Below are 23,093 nucleotides of genomic sequence, written 5' to 3'. Positions count from 1 at the left end.
ATTGGTACTTAAATTGCTCTTAGCAGTCTAATGTGCTATCACTATGGGTTGAGGGGCACAAGTTCGAATCCCCAGCCATGTTATCAGCCTGCTATCAGCGGGCGGAGCCTGAGAGACCACAATTGTCCGCTCTCTCTCGGAGTGGGTAGACAGCACCCTCTCCCCTCCTCAGTCTTAAGCGGTGAAGGATAAATCAAAAAGTCTTCGCAGCCCCATTCAGACAAGGCATACAAACGTAAGGGGCGAAATGCTTGTGACCTGAGATACCTGCTGAAGATGCGGAAGGTTCCTGATGCAAAGGCTCTGATCATTCTACCGGTAACACCACAGCAATTACAAGTAGCATCAAGAGAAGGCAAATACAGCACCGCGTCCTGAGTAGCTTCACTCACCCTGCTCAGCCATCACCACCTCTATGAGCTCCAGTGTAGCCTCGTCCTCGCACAGGTCATATGGCATGTTCCCGTCCGCGTTTACTGCCAACAGATCTGCACCACTGCAAATACATACACACAAAGATCACTGCTCACATCACATGAGCACTAACCACAGCATGACCGATGCTACAACACGGTCATGACATCTACATGTTATTCATGTGTGACCAGGCAGCTTCGTTAATCTTTTTTTAGTATCATATTCACATTACTGAATAATTCATAGTTGGCAAGATTTCAACTGAAGTATTATATTGCCTGCTGTCAGACGAAAACTTTATATTATTAAAAATGACACTTCAGTTTGAATAGCTGACTGATATTTATACTAAAAGTAAAAATCAGTAAAAAGAATAAGTTTTTCACTGATAACCAACTGCCTTCTCGTTTGGTGTACCCCCAATACTCATGCATTCTTATTTTATATTGTCTTATATACTAATATTCTGGGGAAAAAAACAAACAGTTTCTAATCAAATCACAGTGACTCACGCCTGTACGAGGAGCTGGACGAGGCCGGTGTGTCCGCAGGTAGCTGCCGCATGTAAAGGTGTCCACAGCTCACTGTCACACGCATTTACACTCGCCCCTGCGTCCAGCAGGCAGCGCACCACCTCCACAAAATCATCTATACAGCACTGTGACAGATGAAGAAAAAACAACAACAATATGAACATATGGAGAACAGCGGCACGCAAGAGGCCTTGAGCTAACTTCTGCTCAAGAATGACGAGAACTTGCTGTGGGCTGGGATTTCTGCCACTGCTGGTAGACCCGTATGACCGTCTGCTTCCACACACCTGCAGATTCACCTACTTCCTTCACACTATGGCCTTTGGACACGTCTAAATGCAATCACTCCTTTTAGCCAATCGTTAACTGTATCTGCTTTGCAACCCATTTTCCACACATCCAACCAGACTTCTCCTACACTGTACCAGGAGACAGTTAATTTATAGCCCTATCATCCTCGTGCAGCGCCATCTGTAGGAGCCTGAAGTTGCTACCAGCTTAAACATGCAAGGGGAGCTTAAACTCACACACTGTCTATATATTTAATAGATAGATATAAAATGTAAAAATATATCAACTCATAATTTTCTATATTAATGCTACTTTATACAGTTCAAGGGTTAAGGTGAGTTGAATAACTGTGTATATGAATAGAATGATATTCTGAAGGTCAGACAATACTCCACTTGGATTCACTGTTTGGAAGAACGTTTAGTATACTGATGCTACACCCAAATTAAAAAAATGTTCACAACTGAGGCAATGCCAGACAGAATGGGTGAACCCAAACTGATGGGTTCAGTCCGAGAGGGCTTGTACCAGGCTGCTCTCTCTCCACCACAGTAATCATCCTCCCCCTCCCCAAAAAACAGCAGTGCAGTGTTCTCCTCAGTCTGGATGTTTTCAAGGCGGGGATGCTACATTCTTTCCTGAAAATGATACTGGACACAGTTTTAAAAACAACCGTTACTGATCATACTTGCTCATATAGACGCAACTTATTCAGGAATTAAGAAACGTAGCAATGGTTACATACATCTTGTATATATGAGCTGTCATCAGTCTTGATAAATACATGGCAAAATCTAGATTATTAGCTTACACGCTGTGTAAACACGAACACAAAATTGTTTAGTAAAGCTGCATGGCTACAAAGCATGTAAATATTGAAGCTAACTGACTAGCTGAAATGCTAATTCAATATGGCTGCCCCACCGTTCAGCTGTGAGGTTAATCCCACCATGTCCCACCATGTTCTCAACCACATGGATTCATCTGCAGCAAACAAATAAAGATCCGGATGTGTGCTGAGAGATAGTTTTGGGTGCGTATTTGTGGAATGGAGATGACGATCTTAGTTTGGTGCTTGTTAGCAACGTTAGCATATAGCTTAGCATGTTCCTCTTCCAAACTAAAGAAGCAGGCCAGTTGATAACAAACATGCCTTGGCTGGTCAAACATCCTAGTGCGGTGTAGGAAGAGAGCGTTTAAGGTCAGTGAATGTGATTGTGTGTGTGTGTGTGTGTGTACCTGGTGTAATGCCGTGAGACCGTCTTCGTTAAACAGGTCCGGACTGACCCCACTCTTCAGCAGCTCCCTCACTGTAACACACACACAGACGGAGATGTGATTAGCTTAAAAGTCAAGACTTCATGAGTCGTCCTTTCACAAATATTGGAAAAATGGTAATTTCTAAAATTTGGCAGGTTAAGCTTAGGCAGGTTAAGCTTATGGAGTCAAGTGGTACAACCCCAGGAAAAGCATGATTGCTCATTACAATGTTTATATTTAGAAACTTCAAGGGCAACAGTCCAATAGATTACTGAAAACTAAATTATAGATGTATAGATTATTGCCCCCCAAAAAATACCCATCATCCTCTTAGATCTTAAGTCCTTTTTTAATGATTATCTCAAACATCTCATCTTCGATCCAGAAAAGAAATCGGTTTCATCTACTACATTCAGAGAAATCCGTAAGAGCTCCGTAACATGAGCGTGTTCAAAATTTTAAATTGAATTGTTGTTTGAGAAAACCGACCTTGTCACTATTCTCAGACATTTATTTCGCAATCCTTGACCACCTAAACAGAGTATGTCATTCTTTTTCATCCTCCGAATATAATTCCTTCAGGTTTTGACCGAGCTCTCTCTGAATATCTCTGAGAACAATTACTATGATAGTCATGTACGAGATGCCCCTTTTATTCGATATTTATTCCAGCTTTTCTGTACACTTTCCCTGTTTAACATTTATTTGCTTTGGGTCAAAATACCACAGTTCAATGTGAACGTTGCATAACCGTTGCAAAATACTGGGTGTTTGGTTAAACTAAATCTACATGAGATAAGATGAAGAAAATAGTTTCAGTTATTTTTTTTATCTTCTTCATTCTGTTTGATTCAAAAGTAAAAAGCTTCAGCTTTGCCAGACTAACTTTGACTGCATAAACACACTATTTACAGTACAGAATAATAATAAAAACAAAAAAAAACAACTGTGCACAATCACAATGATCAAACATTACAGTGCTAAAGAAAATAAGACATGAAGATAAAGGTCATTTCCACGAGGGAGGAGGACTTTAGTGTCTGGGTATTTAAAGCAGACGTGCCCCAGGCGTCTTTGCTCTCTGAGCTGAAGCCCATCATGATTCTGTTGCCTTTCTTCTGCGTTCTGCTGGGGGCACTTGGTGCTCAGGCTAAAGTGGTCAAGACCTTCGAGGAGTGTAAGGAATTTTTTTACAATAATACAGAACCAAGAGGGATGAGTCTGAATTACAAGAAAATCTGTCAGAAACATGGAAATGACCCCGCTTCGCGCTTCGCTTCGCTCTACTCTGAATACCACAGAATTCCAGTGTACAGCGCTTACATCTTCAAGCCTGGATGCAACAACACACAAGGCAGACATTCAAAGTTCTTTATTGAACCTCAGGTAAAAATGCTCACCTAAGTAGATATTTAATGAAATAAATAAAGATCTGTTAAGCAGATTGATCAAGTTAAACAATGAAAAAAAAGAAAGAAAACGAACTTGTTTAACCCTTCACGCCCTGAGTTGCCGTTAAAATTGTACAATTTTACTTAAGTACTTTCAAACCTAGACATTTCAATGTTTATTCCTAGTGAATACAGCGCAAAGATAATCCACCAGGAAGCAGAAAACTTTTATTTTTTGTCACAAATCTTCATTTATTGAAACAAGTTTTGTTTTATGAATTATACATCTTTAATAATTTATCTTATAAGATATCTTATATTATAAATAATAATGTAATGATACTTGCCACACTAAAGTTGCAAATCTGATACATTTGACTTTAAAGGGTTAAGTAACCCTAACTTATAAACCGTTCATAAAAGAAAGAATCATATTGCCCACGCCTAATTGTGATTCTGATATCATGACAACCCTACAAACGCCTGACTGTTCTGTATCTGCATCCACGTCAACACGTTCCTTTGATCTGAACTACTAAATATAACCAGTACTACTGGAAACGGAGCCTGTGGACACCCCCCAGGTCAAATTGCATATTTAGTTAAATTTATCTAAGTGACAACACATATACAGTATTTTATAACCTTTCTGTACATGTCACATTTTGAGTTATTTAATAATTTCACAAATTCATTTTACAAACAGCCTTAATGTGCATTAAACTTGTGTTGGTCGATAACCAATATATATTGGGTAAACAGGCCATTAAACGGAAGTTTATTAGTTTAGTAAGACAATTCCTACACATTTAAATGTTAGAAAAACATTTGGAAACAGTGATGAGAGAATTTACCAATATATTTTAAAACTAATGTTTTAATATGCCAATGAACATTTCATTTTCTCCACTTTCTAACTGACTGACTGTTTTTTGTTTTGTTTTTGTTTTTAATTTTTGACCAGTTGCATTTTTAACACCACTGTTAAGCATGGTTTACCATGATATACCTTAATCCGTTATACTGCTACAACCTTAGATATGTAATACTTATTTAGACCAATTCAGTATGGTTGTTGGTTGGACACTGGTGATCATTGTTGTGTTACAGATGTACAGGTATTTACAAATATGCCAATAAAATGACATAGCATCAATTATCAGAAGCAGGCAGAAGCGTCTTTGTAGAGAATAGTTACTTGTTTTCACATTAAGATCCAAAAAATATGTGCAGAAAGCTTAGAAACCTTTACTTCCGCTTGTGAAAACCATCAAAAGTGTTCACGCCAAGTGAGAATTTAAAAACTAATATGGGACGTATTGTCTTGTGTTTTCTTTACAGCTTTCTGGATACGATGAAGAGAAAATGAGCCCAGAACATGAATTTGATGTTGATGAAATTAAAAAGAACCAAGCTATTAATAGTTACTACAGTTACACAGGGTATGACCATGGGCACCTTGCCCCCAGAAGCTTCCAATGTGGCGACAGCCGGGATGCAACGTTTACACTGACCAACGCAGCTCCCATGGACGCATGCTTTAACCGTGCCCACTGGCGTCAGTGGGAAGATAAACTGAAGTCGATATTGATCGAAGAGCTCCAATTTAGTACTGCAGCTACTCCTTACCTGGTCACGGGTACTGTCCCTCAGCCAAATCATAAAATCCCTCAGAAGGAGGAGAAAGATGAAGGGGAACAGAAAGAGGTGGAGAAAGTGACCGTTCCCTCTCACGTTTGGACGGCTCTTTGTTTTGTTCACCCCACTGACGACAGCAAGTCGTTTTCCCTGGGCTACATTGGACCGAACCAGCCGGACAGTTTAATCAGGGTGATGTCAGTTCAGGATATGGAGTCTGAGCTAGGATTGCTATATGAAAGCAAATTATTTTCCATTTTTGCTGATGACTGTTTTTCCAGCAATCAAAAATCTCAGGAGAAGATAAGCTACCTGACTAAACAAGTCCAACTGCCGTCCACCCAGAGACTCCAGATGGCTACTGATCTGTTAAACACGTATGAAACAGCCATCAACTATAACGCTGATCAGCCAGGGTCTTCTAGAAAAAGATTCAAGGTTACTGAGATGACCATTACACAGTCCTTCGACAATATTAAAAATTATTTTCAGGAGGTGGAGAAAATGAAGTATGTGATGGAGAGCACCTGCCTTCTGACCAAGATCGGCAGAGAACATAGTGGAGTGCAGAGGAGAAGTGTGTCTGGGGAGTCAGAAGCTGTTGAATGTCAGCTAGTGCCAGAGAAATCAAGGATCGCAGGAAAATCAGAGAACTACTGCACGTCACCCTGCCTTTACCAGCAAGACAAAGATAGTTACTGGTGCTACTATGGGCAGACTCAGGTCCAGTGCTCACCCCTGTACTCATCCATCACATATAATGGGAAGAAATGCAAGCCTAACCACCTATGTGGCACTTATGGCTATGAGTACTACTGGTGTTACACTGAGCCTGACAGCTGGGACTACTGTAGCCCACCTATATGGCAAAGCAAAGCCAAAAATGGCCACTATTGTCGTACTAACCATGCCTGTGACAAATATGGTAAGAGTTCCAACTGGTGTTACACCTCTGACAGCAACACCCAGCAAAACTGCTGCACTCAAGACGACTGCTTCTCTGCCATAGACGGCAAAACCTGCAAACCTGAATACCCCTGCGGCTTCTATGGGAAGTCTTACATGTGGTGCTACACCACTGATGACAGCTGGGACTACTGCTGCAAGAACTGTTGAAATCTTTGAAGTGTCAGAGATCAACTTCTCAATGAAAAATAAATAAATAAATAAATAAATAAATAAATAAATAAATAACTCTGTAAAGCTAATTTAGAATAGGGCTGTCATTGTCAATATCATACTGCAGGTATCATTGGAGTTCATTGGGATTTAATGACTGATTAATCAGAGAAAAAAAGACTAAAAATACACAAAAAAAATAATATTTTGGAAAAACAAACAATATTCAACAACTGTGTGTAACTGTGTTTGTGGCAGCCCTCATTTAAATATGGATCAGGGGTGCTAACTATGGATTAATTGCTAATGCTATGGATTAATCATATCTGCTAATGGAAAATAAAGTGCTTGGTCTATTTTGTGTCCTTGTTTATTATTTATGTATAATAATAATAATAATAAAACAAAATGTATATATATATCTATAAATAATTTTGGAGAAACTGTATTTAACATATCCAGAGTGGACTTGCAGTTTTAAAGTGTTTTAAGCCCACATGTCCTCAAGTAAGCCTATAGAATTTTATTGCTGATCTGATTGGTTAATTGGTTAATTTACTTTAGAACTAATCTTAGGTAAGGGCAAAATACAATATTACCAAACTTAGACATTTACATGACACACAATACTGATTACAATACACTGACATTGACAAAATGCACTAGTATTGACTAGTATTGAAATGATGATATTCAGTGCAATGATATTAAACAATAACGCAATACTTAATTAGCTTAAACAGAGCAGAAAGGTAGAACATGTCCCTTTTGTAATACAGAAAGCAGTCCCGACAATATCCACAATATACTCAGAAAAGTACGTTGTTTCTAACAATAACAAAATATCTCATATTGCCCACCTCTAACCAACATAATCAGTCAACACAGATCACCTGTCTGGGAGGTCCAGTCACTGGTTATTCAGTATTCCTGGCTACAAACGAGTATGGATATAGATGTATGGATATAGATGTATGGATATAGATGTCAGGGGATGATTACAAAAGAAAATCCAAGTCTGTGAAAATCCCCTGGAGTTCAGTTAAGAAAGGGAAGAAATTTGTCACATGTGTACATCTGCCTATAGTGCAAACACTTGAGGGGGAGGCCACCAAGACGCCCAGGACTACTCTGAAGGAGTTAAATTGATACTACCACCACCATGTCGTATGGTGGGGATAGTGGTTTTGAGGTGATGTGCAGTGTTAGATGTTTGGTGTCTGATGGCCAAAAGGCTCCATTTAGGTCAGTCACTTTAAGGGGTGGGGTGAATATTTGTACAATCTGTCCACTTCTAAAAGTAGTAAAAGGCAGAACTAGGGCTAAAACACTGAATTGTAGGGATGGATGACATTTATTCTACGAAGGCGGCAAAAGCATTGCGTTTGTATTATGTATCTTTTATTTTTGTTGAGCGAGGGAAGCTTAGTGGGTGCTAAGTTTTTTTTTTTTTGCCTCAAACTCTCAAAGCTGTTACGACAGTCCACAGAAATCTAACTAAATTTTAGATGGTCATTTTGGTTTACACACTAGAACCCTTTTTTTGCCTCCCATTACAAAACTACTAAGATAATATTAAAGACTGGCCCATAAAAATAAATAAACCTCTAAAATACTAAATGTATGGGCTTGGCCAATGTGTTCTGGGGAGAGATTCTCTTTCCCACCCTTTTCTGAAAATGTACATCTAATCCAATCTGAAATATTCAAATAAAAGGCAAATTCATCATTCAACACTATGAATTTCACCCGCTACAGTTTATATTAACCATCTGGACACATGTTCTTTTCAATACTCCACCTCCACTTTTATTATTTCCCACCCCCCTCCCTCTTACCTTCCTCCACGTCATTCCTGGCTGCAGCCTCCAGCAAGGTGATGTTGCTGGGAAAGACCACCTTCTTGCCGCCTTCCTTCTTGCTCTTTTTCTCCCTGTCTCCCTTCTGAGCAGCTTTTCCCCCTCGGGCGTTCTCCTTCTCCATCTGAGCCCAGCCTTTGAGCTGCTGGGCCCGGCGCTTCTGTGCATGCTTCAGACGCTCTGTGGCGGACAGACGCCCGACAGTTGTCATTTCGGCTAGAAGCTCAGCATGCTCCGCCATTTCCTAAAATCACCACCCCCCGACCTCCACGCTGGCTTCCAACGCCACTACAGCTTTGCTTTTGAGGAGTCTGATCAGGTCAAGGAAGACATTCCCTGGTTTAACCTGTCTGGTCACAGCAGTCAGTTTGGAGTCTAAGCAACGTCCCAGGCAGCTGGTAATGGTCCAGGTTCAGGGGTTTAGACAAATGACATCCTGACGACTTGAAAGCGACTGAATGATCCACAGTAAATTAGGCAAGGTACTGGAGTTAGGATGCAGGTGTATGGAAGCCAAAGCCTGCCCAGTGCATTAGGCCCATCGGGTTAGGCACAAAAGAGTTGGAGGGTTCACAAACCGTTCACTGATAACCAGGAGGCAGTTACAGTAGAGTAATAATCCCAAGGCCGGTCCATTTCCACAGTCACTGAGCAATCCTTCTCAATCAATTCCATAATGGTTCCATCCATTGTATACGATGGACTAATACTCTGTTCCAGTGAAACTGACGCACAGTCTCTTAGATACGGCCCGAGACAAACATATTATCCCAATAGGGGACAGTCATGCTTAGTTAATCAATTCAGCCCACTGGAAATAAGCATGTCCTTCCTGCAACGTTGGTGTTGGAACTGATGTACACAGGGAATACGGGGGAGCTGAAGTTGTTAATTCCATCGCTGGCAATATCCTCCTTTAATCTGAAGTCAGGGACCTAAGGAGAAAGAAAGCAGGGATATTAACGTCCATCAAATTTAATATTAGAATTGTTAAGGCAAATGTATTAAATGTGATCTGTCCCAGTGGTCTCCAGCTGTGCTCCTGGAGAGCTACCTTCCTGCAGGTTTTAATTCCAGTTCAGTTATTTTTGCAGTAGATTAGAGTTGCATCCAAAGTCTGTGGAAAAGTACCACTCCAAGAGCAGGATGGATGACCACTGATCCAAACAGTCAAGTGAAAAATGAGCTGGCACTGGATGCTAATCAGTGCTTTTCTGTAATGTGGTCCATATTCTATACACAGTGAACCATTTCCCAATAACAATAAAGTGAGTTGCTATTAGAGATGCACCAAGATATCACCTGGTGACCAATCAGCATCATATAACCCATTCTGCGCCAGTCACAACTGCACTTGTATATCGCACGAGGGTGCCAGCAGCACATACACACTATGGCTGTGACTAAAATAGCTCCCTATAGACCTTTCTTATAGTCACTGAGTCCACCACCTGCACCGTTTCTCAGAGCGCTGGCTGGTTCTCAGCATTCCTCAACAATCTCCATTGGGCTGATTCAGCACAGCCAACAGGAGGGCGGTTAACATGTCTGGAAGTCCCTACAACATGGACGAAAGACTGGTTTACATCGCACAAACGTCCTACACATGTGTGTGACAGCACATCTGCCTCAGCATGCTGTTTACCGCTGCACAGAGCTCAGCGGCGGGATCGATAAACAGTGAAACCCAGCGTTCTTCTACCCAGCGATCATTAGCATGATCAGCCTTTTTAATCACAAACATGAGCAAATCTGTCCCACCGTTCCACCCTGTTCACTGTGGTTCAGATTAACTCACGTTTTACTGGCTGCCTCGTTAAAAATGACACATGATGAGTCAAGTCTGAGAGAGCACAACTGGTCAAGTGGGTAGTAGATGGCGCTCTCTACCCTCATCGCTCCTAAGCTATATTGAAGCTGGAGGGCCTGGTGTTTTCCTCCAAGTGTGTCGGCTCAGCAGGTTGAAAAGAGGTGGCTGACTTGATGGCGTATAAACTCTTGTAAATCTGTTTGGTTGAATTATTGATTATTTTCCTTAATATTAGAGAATTCTCCTGCATTATTTATTTATTTTTCCAATGTCAGAAACCTCATAACCATGCTAGCTGCTGTAAATGAGTGCGAGTAATGAAAGAAAGTCTGCAAAGAAGAGAGTCGTGCCACAAAACTGGAGTAGTACTCATTCCTTTGAGGAGTAACTTGAGCAAGGACTGGCTTTCATTAATGATTGACAGTCCGTGTAGCACCTCTACACCTACAATGTGTCTCCGCTGATGAGGCGGGGGTGGTGGGGGTGGTGGTAGCCTTCCAGGGCTAATATATACTAGTCACAACCCTTTCGCCTGTAAATGAGCTTGTGGCAAGGTTCATCTTTCTGCTTCATTGATCTGCCTCTTCAGCCACTCTCTCCATGGATCAGCTTATCGCAAGCCTATTCTCAAACATCTTCCAAACTTCGAGCCCCTCTTCCCTTTCCTCGGTTTGTTTTCTCACTCACTCTCTTTCTCTCTCGCTCTATCAAGAAGGATCTCACGTTAGACGGCTCTCTCCAGGCATCGCATGCATTATTAAAGGGCAGCGAGAGCCGAGGGAAGGTCAGCTAGACGCCCGCATCGCCATATCTATGACAATGCATGTATGTCACTCCAGCGTTTGCTCAAGCACAGCTCGGCCGGGATAAAGAGCTTCACTTTCTTATGAGGGTGTGTGCTGGTGAGGACAAACTAGCAGTGAAAGAAAGTTTACTCGTTAACTGCAATAAAAAAATGAATTAATAAATACATCAATACAAAAACTAAAAGTATGTTTTAGTGGATCCAGGCCTAGACTGGTAAAACCTTAAACACCCAAGAGATGGCAGTGCTGCTGAGCAAAGCCCATAACCACGCTGAGCACACTCCACAGTACCTTTACAGTATAAAGGTCACAATTTAAGCAAGATTAGTGTATTATTTAAAATAGGAAGTGAAATTATGTTTCCCACAGTCTCAGAAAATAGCTAGCTTGTTAAAGCTACGGCTTGTTCACAGTCGTTAAGAAAGCCTTATGAACACCATTGGCTACTTAATGGGATCCTCCAAGCAGCTGCCAAGCGCTACATTTGAAAAAACTGATGCCCATAAAGCAGGAGAAGACAACAAGAAGACAGCAAGATGTTTTCAGGTAGCTGTTTGTAAAAAGAAAAGACGTGGCAGTTAAAAGGACGGGAAAAGTGGGGGTCAAGCTGAGGTCTGAAAGACCAAGAAAAACTTCCAAAATCCCTTGTCTAACTGCAAAAGACCTTCAGGAAGATTTAGCAGACTCTGGAGGGATGGAAGTCATCAAGAAGAAATCCTCCCCTGTGTGTTTGCCCAAATATTCAGCATCAGATGTTTTCAAGGGAACACCTAAGCAAGTCTTTTTGTGGACTCATGTTTGACAGTAATGAGCAAAGATTGGATGAAAAAGGTCCAAGTGGGTGTTTTCATGACATTCTGGACCTTTTTCATCCAATCTTTGCATGTAGAAGGAGGAGGGTCTCAAATTCCACAATGGACTACCCCAATAGATGCATGCAAAAAGGTTCCTCACAGTCCCATGGCCTAAACGTCCTCGGACATCTGTGGACAGACCTCAGAAGAACAGTGCAGTGAGTTTGGCTGACCTTTGCGGTGAAAACATCTACATCACACTAAACGACTGGGGATAATCAACTACACGACTTCAACCTGTTGCTGAACTGAACGAACACTCTCCAAAAATGCCTTTGGATGAGGTCATGGGTGGGAAGATGGGCTCAGCATGGTCTGTACAGACTGAAGAGTTAGTTGGAGGGGAGGAGCACAGTGCATTTTGGAGGTTACACTACATACGGCAAGAGGCAGATGTAGACTTCTTTTCCGAATTTTCATTCCACCTTAAATGGTGCTGCAGTATCGGAGTTGCCAAGTGCTAGTGGCAGTATGTAGCTGCTGCATCATTTAAGGTGGAACGTAAAATTGTTCAGTTTCAGTGCCTGTAGACGAGACCCTTTCAGACTGAGTCGCTGACCAGTATACCCTGCTAGTCCCCTGCGCCCCTCACCCTATTCAACTCACTCTACAATCTGCAGACCAGAGCCCACCAGCAGAGAATCAGCCAGACAACTGGGGCTAAAACCAGGGCTAAAATCGCATAGTGTAGCTCCAGCTTTAGCTGCTACTAACTTCTGTGGGACACTTGTCAAAGGCTGTGTTACCAATTTCTGATAACGCAGAGAGCCCAAACTTCTGTTTCAAACTGTTCTGTCCTTTTTTGTGATGATGAAACTGTAAAAGATGGAAATAAAAAATAATCTAGTTAAAATTATTAACAAAATGTATCTTCTTTTCACCAGAAAGACATATATTGAGCGGGGTGACCTAACTTTTGGATGTCTTCGTGTATTATAATAAAGTGAAAAAATTAGGACTGGCCTGAAAAGGGGCTTTTTTTAAGAATCATATTTAATCTATTCAGAAAAAAACATTTCAGCAGCTGAGGAACTTTTTAACGTAAAAACATCCAGGTCTGAAATGCAAGCATCATCACACGCCATCACCAAGTCAATGAGCCTCCAGGATATTCCACTATGCTAACTCCCATGCTTTTCTACCACAGTGAATCAAGAAGAAAAGAAACATTGTTCATCCGCCACTGAATAGACCTATAAAAAAGGGAAATAGGAGATGGCGTTTAAAAAAGCAAACAAACAAAAGGCACAGGGAGGAAGAGGCTAAGCCGGTTCTCAAAAAATCCTAATCACAGTTTAAAGGCCACAGCAGCAGCACGCTGGCATTAGGAGCAGATGATTTAAAAATAGGCCTTGTTAATTATGTTAAGATTATAAGGACAAGCACGTCATAATAGTGAGCAAAAGATGTGTTTCTGGCCTACCATCACGTTCCTCTACAACACCAGTCATGATTCGTAATGAGCTTAATAGGGGCCAACCCCCGCATGAACTACTAACCTATTTCCCGAAGCTGTAATCCTGCCTTACACTCATACTGAACCTCTTTAACATCGACTTTTCCATCAGCCTCTGCTGTATCTCCCCGGATATTTGCTCTGTGTGATCTGTGGTCTTGGTTTTATCTTTCTTCTTACTTGTTTTAGGTTCATTTTTTTTATTTCACATTTTTATAGTTGTTATATTGAAGAAAAAAATACAAACAAACAAACAAGCAAAAACTAAAATCTAAATTTTCACGTTTTTCACAATCCGAGTACTTTCCACGCTGAACACTGTCCGATACTAATCTGATTGGATCTTTTTTAGTAGTAGTAGTAGTAGTTTGTGTGTGTCGCACAGCTGTAGGGCTTTGGCGTACAGGGTTCGAGCCTCACTCTATTATTACTATTATTATTATTATAGTTTGGTGGTCCCAGTGTCTGCATGGGCTTCCTCCTGGTACCCTGGTACGCTAGTACCCCACACCCCTTAACAACACATGACAGTAGCTGGACTGGCTACACTAAATTGCCCCTAGATTTGAGTGTGTGTGAGTGGGTGGGTGTTTGTGGGACCCTGTAATAGACTGGTGCTATAGACTGGTTTTCTGTCTACAAACATTGGGCGTGTTATATATATTGTATGGTCAGGACCCTACAGGACCACCACAGAGCAGGCCGGTAGTATTTGGGAGGTGGGCCATTCTCATCACTGCATGACACTGACATGGTGTGCGTTGTGCTGGTGGTACGAGTGGATCAGACCCAGCAGTGGTTAAACAGGATGTCTGTCCACTCACTGTCCACTCTATTAGACACTCCTGCCTAGTTGATCCACCTCGTGGATGTAAAGTCAGAGACAGGAGCTCTGTATCTGCTGCTGCACAGTTGGTGTTGGTCATCCTCTAGTCCTTCATCAGTGCTCACAGGAAGCTGCTGTCCACAGGACTCGTCTAGATATGCTGGCTGGATATTTCTGGTCGGTTGGATTATTCTCAGTCCAGCAGCGCAACACACACTGCTAACACAGTGATAAACAGGGTGAGACGAGAGTAAGTAAGTATGCCGAGTCTACCGTCTGGTATTATACAACTACAAAGTGCTCCTATATGGTCAGTGGAGCTGATAGACAAAGTACAATGGAATTCACCCCGAACACACACATGAACTGAGCAGTGAGAACACATGCCGGAGCAAATGAATGGGCAGCCACCTCCGCACCCTGGGAGCAATTCGAGGTTAAAGGCCCCTCAGCTGTGAATGTTGAGGGAGGGGAAACAGCTGTTCTCTCCCTTGCCCTGCCCACACTTCCTGCTGGTCCAGTGGATCGAACTAGCGTCCTTCTTGTCCCATGCTTACTTCTCTTCAACCTGGGTTTTGAACTCCCTGTTATTTGCAGGGAGGGTCTCCGGTACAGCAGAAAAGGATCCCTGATACTTCAGTTTTTAACTAGTTATTTATTACATGGTTTTGGAGGTATGTTGTTTGCTGTAAACACCATAAAAATGAAGCAATTCACACTCGAATACTCTTTTGCAGTTTATGGGCCAATGCTGAGCCCTAACTGAACACAGTTCCACGCTCTTTTTCTAAAGTCCTGTCTATTTCTGCCCTCTTTTGTATGTTTGAACTGTGACCTGTTGTTATTCTGGTTATCTGTGTACAGGCACAGCTGTTAGCTTATGTCTGTACCTTAAATGGTGATTTGGTGAAGCTAGGTGGCTAGAGAACACCGTATTGAAGTGACAGAACAAAAAGGTAGCTGTAGCGTCCAAGGACCCCTATTAGTATTGTGTCATGGTCTTGCCTGGGAGAGGAACTGAGCCCCCCACTGCCATGTAAAAGGCAGGAGTGCCACCCACTATGCTACAATGATCTGATGCGGTCTAAAGGAAGAATTGCTCCCCTTCTGACCCTTTGTGCCACTCTGCGCTTCTTCTAGAGAGGTCCCAATCAAGGTCCCCCCAATCAGATTTGAGCCGAGCCTCTTAATGCAGACTATTGGCCGATACTGATACAGCCCCACAACTTAGGTAAGCCGTGCTAATACACACTAGTAAACACCAGTGTAAACACTCTATCGTGTTTAACATCTTCCAGTCCAGTCTGACCGACCCACCCACCTGACCATTCAGCTCCCAGATTCTTTACATCTTACAACTAACCAGACAATACTGAACGATACAATAATACGTGCTCTCACATCTATCCTGTATGCTATCCTGTACTGACCAGAGGAGGATGGGTTCTGAGGGAGTTGTCCCTTGCAACTGTCGGCCCTGGCTGCTCAAAGGAGACTTGGAGACAGATCTCTGTAAAGCTGCTTTGTGACAATGTCCACAGTGTTCGTGCCTAAAAACAGTCATAGCGAGAGAAGAACATGCATCCAAGCATCCATTACTAGCTAAACATTAAAACACCCTCTAATCCCTACATGACTCCCATGGACACATGGTCATGCTGGTCAAACTATGAGCTACAGTGGCGCAGCAACAAGAATATGCTTAATATCCACTGCTGAATTGGTCAATTTGCCATTTATTTGACTTTGTGCTCTTAGGTATGAGTCTTTCCTCTCTAAACATGTGTAATTTGAGAGCTAATCAGTGTCTAAAAAGTGCTGATCTGGGCGTAGGTTCCCCTTGCGATCACCGTGACCTTACTGACAGGAACAGATGCCAGAGCGGCACTCCTACTCTAAAAAGCTTTGAACACAGGCCTGAAATGAACATGAAAACTGTTGCTCATCTTCTCAGGGTATTCCACAGTGGTCTCCCCAGCTAAATACAACTACATTTACATTTACATTTACATTTATGGCATTTAGCTGATGCTCTTATCCAGAGCGACTTACAAGGTTACTTGTATTACAGAGGTGGGCCAATGTAGTGTTAGGAGTCTTGCCCAGGGACTCTTATTGGTGTAGCACAGCATAGTCACCCAGACCGGGAATCGAACCCTGGTCTCCCACATGGTGTTGTTGTAACGCAATGGTAGGTGGTGGTGTTATCTGTTGCCCCACACCAACCACTACACCAACCACCAACCACCAACTACAACGCATCTTGACGCTGGAAGTGTTTTACAGTGGATACCGTTATTCCTAATAAAAAGCCAGATAGCTGTCTGGTAAAAGGAAAGCATAGATTACACAGTCAACCTAGCGTTCATCTCCCACCCACCACACCACACACTACTCTATATATGGTGAGCACTGTTAGTGAGCTGAAATCATGAGCTGGCTGGATGCTAACAGGGCTGACTGAATTACCTGCACTCTCATTAACATCTACTTACTGTTTGGTTACAGCAGAATCCACCTCATGTTACACTCTTCTTCACATTACGATTTCCCCAGTTTTGAGCATGCTTACATCTTCATGCCTGCATTTCCACACTGTCTAACACTGGACAACACTGCAGTCATTTCCTATATTACCTAAAACACAGTCTATTCGGTCAAGCCCATTGTGCCTGTATGTTGGGATGAGTATCGTATATTCTAGTATACGCTGTATACTGTAAGTCAGGGCTCTATTATGACACTGATATGATATTAATCACTACGGTAAAAATATGACAGAGCAATATGAATTTCCTAGCATATTGTGGATATCAGTACCAGGCATACTGAACATCATTAGCCTTGGGTAACTGGAATTACAGCAGTAGAGTGGAGTTCTCTCAAAGGATAACATGCAAATGTGTTTATTGACCAGCCCAGCAGATCAGTATGAACAAGCTTTGCAACTCATAAACAATCAAAGTTTATGCAATCAACCTTTGAGCAGCTATAAACTGTTTGAACGAGGACATCCATCCAGACTAACCTGCCCTTGCAGTAACCAGCCTGGCTCTGCTGATTTCCTGGGATTTTCAGAACAACAGTCTCTCGAGAGTTACCGTGAATGGTGCAGACAGAGATCTGCAGGCAGAGACAGCTTGCTGATGAGAGAAGTCAAGATCTTAAATGTTCCTGGTCCAACGTCGTTAAGACATCTACAGGCCGTGGCACTGCAGCTAACCTCCCTGGAAGTGGACGTAAGGGAAAATGAATGAAAGAAAAACGAAGACTGCAGTGAAGCATTGTTCAAATGGTGGCTAAAAAAAAGTAGGAGACTCAGTAGGACCCCACCAACACATATGAAGAGGCATGTACAATCCAGAACCAACCTGAGGAAGCCACAATCCACCTGCACATTTGGTCCTTAGAGCTTTTTGGCACAACATGAGGCCTTCAGAGAAAAGACCACGGTCCCTTAATGGTGTAGATAAAGATGGTAAAGATGGTAAAGATGTTTTGGAGTTGTTTCGCTGCTTCTGGCAGGTAGATGACCTGATTGTGTGTATGGCATTATAAAATCTAAAGACCAATAAAGAATTTTGGAGGCCAATGTAGGAATGTAGGCCCCAGTGTCAGAAGGCTGGGTCTCCATCAGAGGTCATGGGTCTTCCAGCAGGGCAATGACCGAAGTATATTTTAAGAAGCGCATAGAAATGGTTGAAGACAAAGTGCTGGAGAGTACTGGAGTGGCCAGCAATGAGTCCAGACCTCAAACCCACTGAACACCTGTGGAGAGATCTGAAAACAGCAGTTGGGAGAAGGTACCCTTCAAATCTGAGACCTGGAGCAGCTGGCAAAAGAAGACTGGTCTACAATTTCAGTAGAGGGGTGTAAAAAACTCATTCCTGAGTTCAGGAAGCCGATGATTTCAGCTATCGTGTCCATTTCAGGAATTTTAAGTGAAATGAAATGTGTTCCGATGCAAACATGACAATACCAAAGCATCTGATACATGTTTGGCACCAAAAGCTGGTGCATCCTTTACTTTGCACCATAAATGAAGAACCTGTCTGTTGAACAAAAGGACTTTCAAAGACGTGGGACAGAAGGGGACAGAAACTGAGGACAAAATAGTTCTATTAGTCCATTCACTGAGGAATAAAAGCCACTTAATAAGCAGATTACAGAAGTAATCATTAGTGGCTGTCTGAGCCGGGAGTTGAATTTCTCTGAAGGTGATGGAGAAGTGTTCAGTGTCCTATGGCATTTGTTTAAACATTCAGCATCAGCAGTGGATGTTAAATAAGGCCTGTTTACTGTAACCAACATTCTTCCATGCAGGCCATCTTCAAAAAAAAGAGGCAAACTGAGCTGCCTCGATTAGTCACCACAGTCGATGATGTCGACACTGAAAATGCAGAAGTAGTCGAGGCATCGTTATTATCATCAACATTATCCGACTTGCAAAATAAGTCTTCTATAGGTTCTAGGTTTCCGAAGACCCAAGGCATGGGAAGGTGGTTTGTACACTGGGCAAAGTTTCGATGGTATACCACAGCAGCACTCCACAAGCACCTGCATTACCACACGTACCACAGATCGGTCTACCTTTACCCCACACTCCTCCAGGTGGTGGATAATGTCCGTGTAAGACACCTCTAAGAGAGAGAAACAAAGGGCAAATGCGAAAGGCAATGCGATCCAAATTTCAAAGCTTTATAAGTTCTCGGACTCCTCAAACCTTGTGCCAACAATTGGCAGCCATGGGCTCCTCTAAGTGGCATTAAAATAACTGATGCCCACAAAGCAGGAAAAGACTATGAGCTACTATGATGGATGAAGTCCGTTAGTCTGCACCTCATACCGGAAATATCCTTAGGCTAATATATTAGCCTGAGGGTAGGGCTTGAGTAAGGTTGAGGCACACTTTCCATTTCCAGCGTGTAGGTAATCTGTGTATATATAGGCACATTAAGTTAGTTGGTGGGTGCTCTTTTATTTAATGGCATATTTGAACGGATTGGGTCTCAAGGTGTCATTACCGGACATTATTCCCAGCCGGCAGCAGTGCGGACGTTCTCAGAAGGTAAATAAAAAAGTTTAGAGTCTGCAGTGTGGAGCTATTTTGGGGGAAGCAGGGAAGAGCTTCACTTGCTCTGTTAGGTCACTCACCCTCTTCCCCTCGTTGGTTCCGTTCGTGAGGATTTTTGCTGCTCTGCTCTCACCCGTTCCCGCACTTTCTTCAAGTTACGGCCAAAAAAGAAATGAGGCGTGTTGTATTTCTAAGAGCAGCTTAATAAATAAGATGGGAAATAATTAACCGTCCCTGGGAGGATACGAGTGCTGAGTTTGATGCTATACTGTCTCATGTTGCAACACACAAAAGGCAGATCCCTGACTTAGCAGTTCCCACACTGGCGGGTCTGATATACCAACTTTAGAAGTACATTCGTTAGTATGCAGCCTATTAAAAAGCTCAGTCATGATTTCTGCTTTGCACTTTAACACCACCACCACCACCACCGCCGCTACTACACAGATAAGATAAATGCATACACCTGAGACGGGCAGATTAGGTGAACTTTGAACTTGGTTACACTTTTGCACACACACACACACACACACACACACTTTGCTGTGCTTGACACCGTGACCGGAATGAAGACATCCATGTCTTGAGTCTTAATCTAAGTATAATCTAGTGTTCATGTTAGCAATCATAGTTTACAACAGGAGATGGTAGGCTAACACAGTAGTGTTTTTTTTCCTTTCAATTAATTGCTGAAACAAAAAAGGTTTGAATCCATCTCTAAAGCAAGCAAATTTAAGCCTTATTTGTGCAGAAATCTGCATTTTCTTTTATTTGGAAGTCCACATCAGGCGGGCTGAGTTACAGGGATGTCCCTACTTTCAGCCAGTGATGTCACGGCCAGTACTAGGTGGACAGCATGGCTCCCTCTTCCCCCATCACTCTGTGCGATGCTAGCCAATATGCCATCTGATATCTTTGTAACAGAACTGTTAGAGCTATCTCTCTCCTTCCAGTGTGTTCAGCTGGCAGTCCAAAATAAATGGGCTAAACTGGTAAGAAACTGATACCAGAGTTACTATTGTCTCGCATGTTTATTTAGGAAGGTGGGGGGGGGGTGCTTCTGGAGTTACTGGTCCTTGACTGGTCCTTTAATACCTGCCTTGTTTGGTCCAGGTGTGGAAGGTGCCGCAACCCAGGGGGGGGGGTTAAAAAGAAGGCACCCCCATAAGTGCTTCTGGAGTTACTGGTCCTTGACTGGTCCTTTAATACCTGCCTTGTTTGGTCCAGGTGTGGAAGGTGCCGCGACCCACGATCCAGGACCCAAGGGGCAATATTTGGTCTCTCCTGATCAACTGAACCATAATCCGATTCTTTGGCAGAGTGAAAACACTTTTTTTTGATGGTCTGGATGGACTTTTAGACCAGCAAAAATGCAAAGTTTCCTTATCCGTCAGCTACGATATAATTTCTGCACGACCAGAACGTTCAATTTTGTGAATGTGAAGTAGTTCCGAGTGCTGTGCCTGAAGTTGGTGCTGTTGGTGTGAATACCATAATATTAGCACAAAAGGAAGCAGTACCAAAATGGACCTGGGTAAGGCGTCCCGCCAAACTGCCAACACGCCAACGACGTCAGAGGCACGTGCTTCTACAAACCAATCAGTGTCAAGTATCGGAAGATTCAGCCCACGTAGGTGACGACGGCAGGAAGTACTAAGAAGTACTAAGAAAGCCCACTGCGGTCAACCTCCCCTCACCTTTTCTTTGCTGTAACACTACACTACAGCAGGTACATCCAGTAACTAGAGAGTGAGGGTGAGTCTGACGGCAGCTCAGCACTGCTAAGTTACTAAGGTTTATCTGTTAGCTGCTATGGTGTATGCTATGCTATGGTGTAGGTGTTGGTTGCTAAGATGTTGCTAAGGTAAAACCACCTCCATTCTCCATCTTTGCATTGGTGTTTTTACTGTTGTACTGTAGAAGGGTTAGCCAGCTTGACTGCATTTTGTCATTTTCTGGCTAATCGAGCTAGCCCTTCAACCACGCCAGTTACCTACACCTTTTCTATAACACTACACTAACGTGAGTATATAATCCTCTGGTTATTAACTGCTAGGTAAGCAACTTGGCTAATCACATCTGCACCAGTCATCCCATCTAAGCCAGCCACACCAGTTATATATATATATATATATATATATATATATTAATTTTTAATAGGTAAGCGTCTAGCGAAAGTCTTCTGTCTTTCCCTGTCAATAACTACTTCAGTTAAATACTGAAGTCCACTCGAAATCCAGAATACACACCTAAGACGTCCAATCCTGGACCTGCACAGGGTGAACTTCTCCAGCACTAAACGGGACAGAACAGTGCGACCATTGTGGACAAGTGTTTATACAGCAAAGGTTTCGGCACACACGCAACACCGGAAAAAATGAAATATGGAGGGAGGGTGAAAACATGTAGAGGTGAAAGAGCCATTTTTATGCTCACACAAACACACACACACACACACACATACGGAAGTAGACTAAACACAAGAAGGAAAAGACACACCAGTAACAACAAAACTGCTGAACGCATAAATACAGCACATACACACTCATTCGCTCAATGCCTCTGGTCCAAAGTCCTGAACTCCACCCATATAACCCCTCTCACCACCTCTACAAGTCTCTCTCTCGCCAAGTGCAATAAGACCCACCCTCCACCTTCTATATACACACAACAGCTAGGTTTAGCTTAGCTTACAGTTAAAGCAATTATTTAGTAACAATCTATGGATTATTCCTTCTCATTTTTATGTTTTAACAGTCCATTAAAGCAAGCTGGGCTGCTGCTATCTGGTAATTGATTATTCCACTGATTAGTCCATCAATGCACTTGTCAATAGATGAATTTTTCTTATTTGGAAACAGAACAGGGTGATAAAGTATTTAAAATGAAGTCAATATGACGATGCCTAATAAACGAACCTATAGATTATTCTACTGACAAATCTCCAGAACGTTTCTATACTGCAGTTTCAATAACCTATAAAATAGAGCGAGATCTTCAATAGCACCAATGGCTGAATATTAACCTGTACTGTTCCATTTCTATCAAAGTTGTTAAATACAAAATAAGACGATTATATGATTATAACCCCCATCATGATACCTTAATAACACTAATCAGCCTGGTCTTCTGCCCTGCCCCAGAACGAACCTCCTGAAGAGAAATTTACATTTCTGATTCAAAATAGCAGCAGGGCTCCAGTGCCCCAAGGCCTGTATTTGTTTTTCAGCAAAGCCTACTTTGCATTTCGGCCCAAAGTTACATCCTGGTTTTTGCAGATCTATACATAAAGCGCACTTCCCCATGCGTTTTACTTATGTCTATACATGATCTTTTCCAAAACAGCTCTGGGAGAGTCTGGACTGCAGGAGACTCCGCCTGAGTTTCTATGCGTACTCATATGATGTTGCTTCATGCACAAATTAGCCAGCCTGAAACACCAAGCCACTAAATGCCAGTAATTACCTAGAATGATTACAGTGGTTTTGCAACTTGGAGAGCCAGACTGTTTTAATGGTTACACTTATCCCCCCTCTCCCTCCCTCCCTCCCTGCCCCACCCACTGAAAAAGGCAAAACCTGAATCGTCTATAGAGGTGCTTCTCAATCACCACTGCCCTGCATGGAGTGTTTTTCTCTCTGCTCCAACACACCCTGTTTCTCTGTTCATGTTTGAGAGAAAGGCTTGTTCGTTAGTCCACTAGCTGCATCGGGTGTGCCGGGAGCAGGGGAACCACTGATCTACAGTAACAGATACCTA

General features: G+C 42.5%; 2 protein-coding genes across 3 annotated transcripts in view; one reads left to right on the top strand and one right to left on the bottom strand.

The window, feature by feature from the left end:
• ppp1r16a (protein phosphatase 1, regulatory subunit 16A) overlaps positions 1–23,093 on the bottom strand; it is a 41,391-nt gene that overhangs the window by 9,115 nt on the left and 9,183 nt on the right. For both annotated transcript variants that reach the window (XM_072667444.1, XM_072667445.1), the window contains exons 2-5: positions 8,488–9,443; positions 2,481–2,551; positions 930–1,075; positions 393–496 (exon numbers count right to left, since the gene is read on the bottom strand). In XM_072667444.1, the coding sequence (XP_072523545.1) occupies positions 393–496; positions 930–1,075; positions 2,481–2,551; positions 8,488–8,749 (583 nt within the window). In that variant the 5' untranslated portion in view covers positions 8,750–9,443. The remainder of the gene's footprint in view (positions 1–392; positions 497–929; positions 1,076–2,480; positions 2,552–8,487; positions 9,444–23,093) is intronic.
• LOC140544371 (uncharacterized) lies at positions 3,498–6,646 on the top strand. The gene is made up of 2 exons (XM_072667890.1): positions 3,498–3,887; positions 5,234–6,646. Exons 1-2 carry the CDS (start codon positions 3,498–3,500, stop codon positions 6,644–6,646), a joined length of 1,803 nt encoding a protein of 600 aa, XP_072523991.1.

The sequence above is a fragment of the Salminus brasiliensis genome, chromosome 22, assembly GCF_030463535.1.
Source record: "Salminus brasiliensis chromosome 22, fSalBra1.hap2, whole genome shotgun sequence".
Classification (NCBI taxonomy): domain Eukaryota; kingdom Metazoa; phylum Chordata; class Actinopteri; order Characiformes; family Bryconidae; genus Salminus; species Salminus brasiliensis.
The sequence above is the reverse complement of the archived record's forward strand: the minus strand, read 5'-3'. Positions and strand labels throughout refer to the sequence as shown.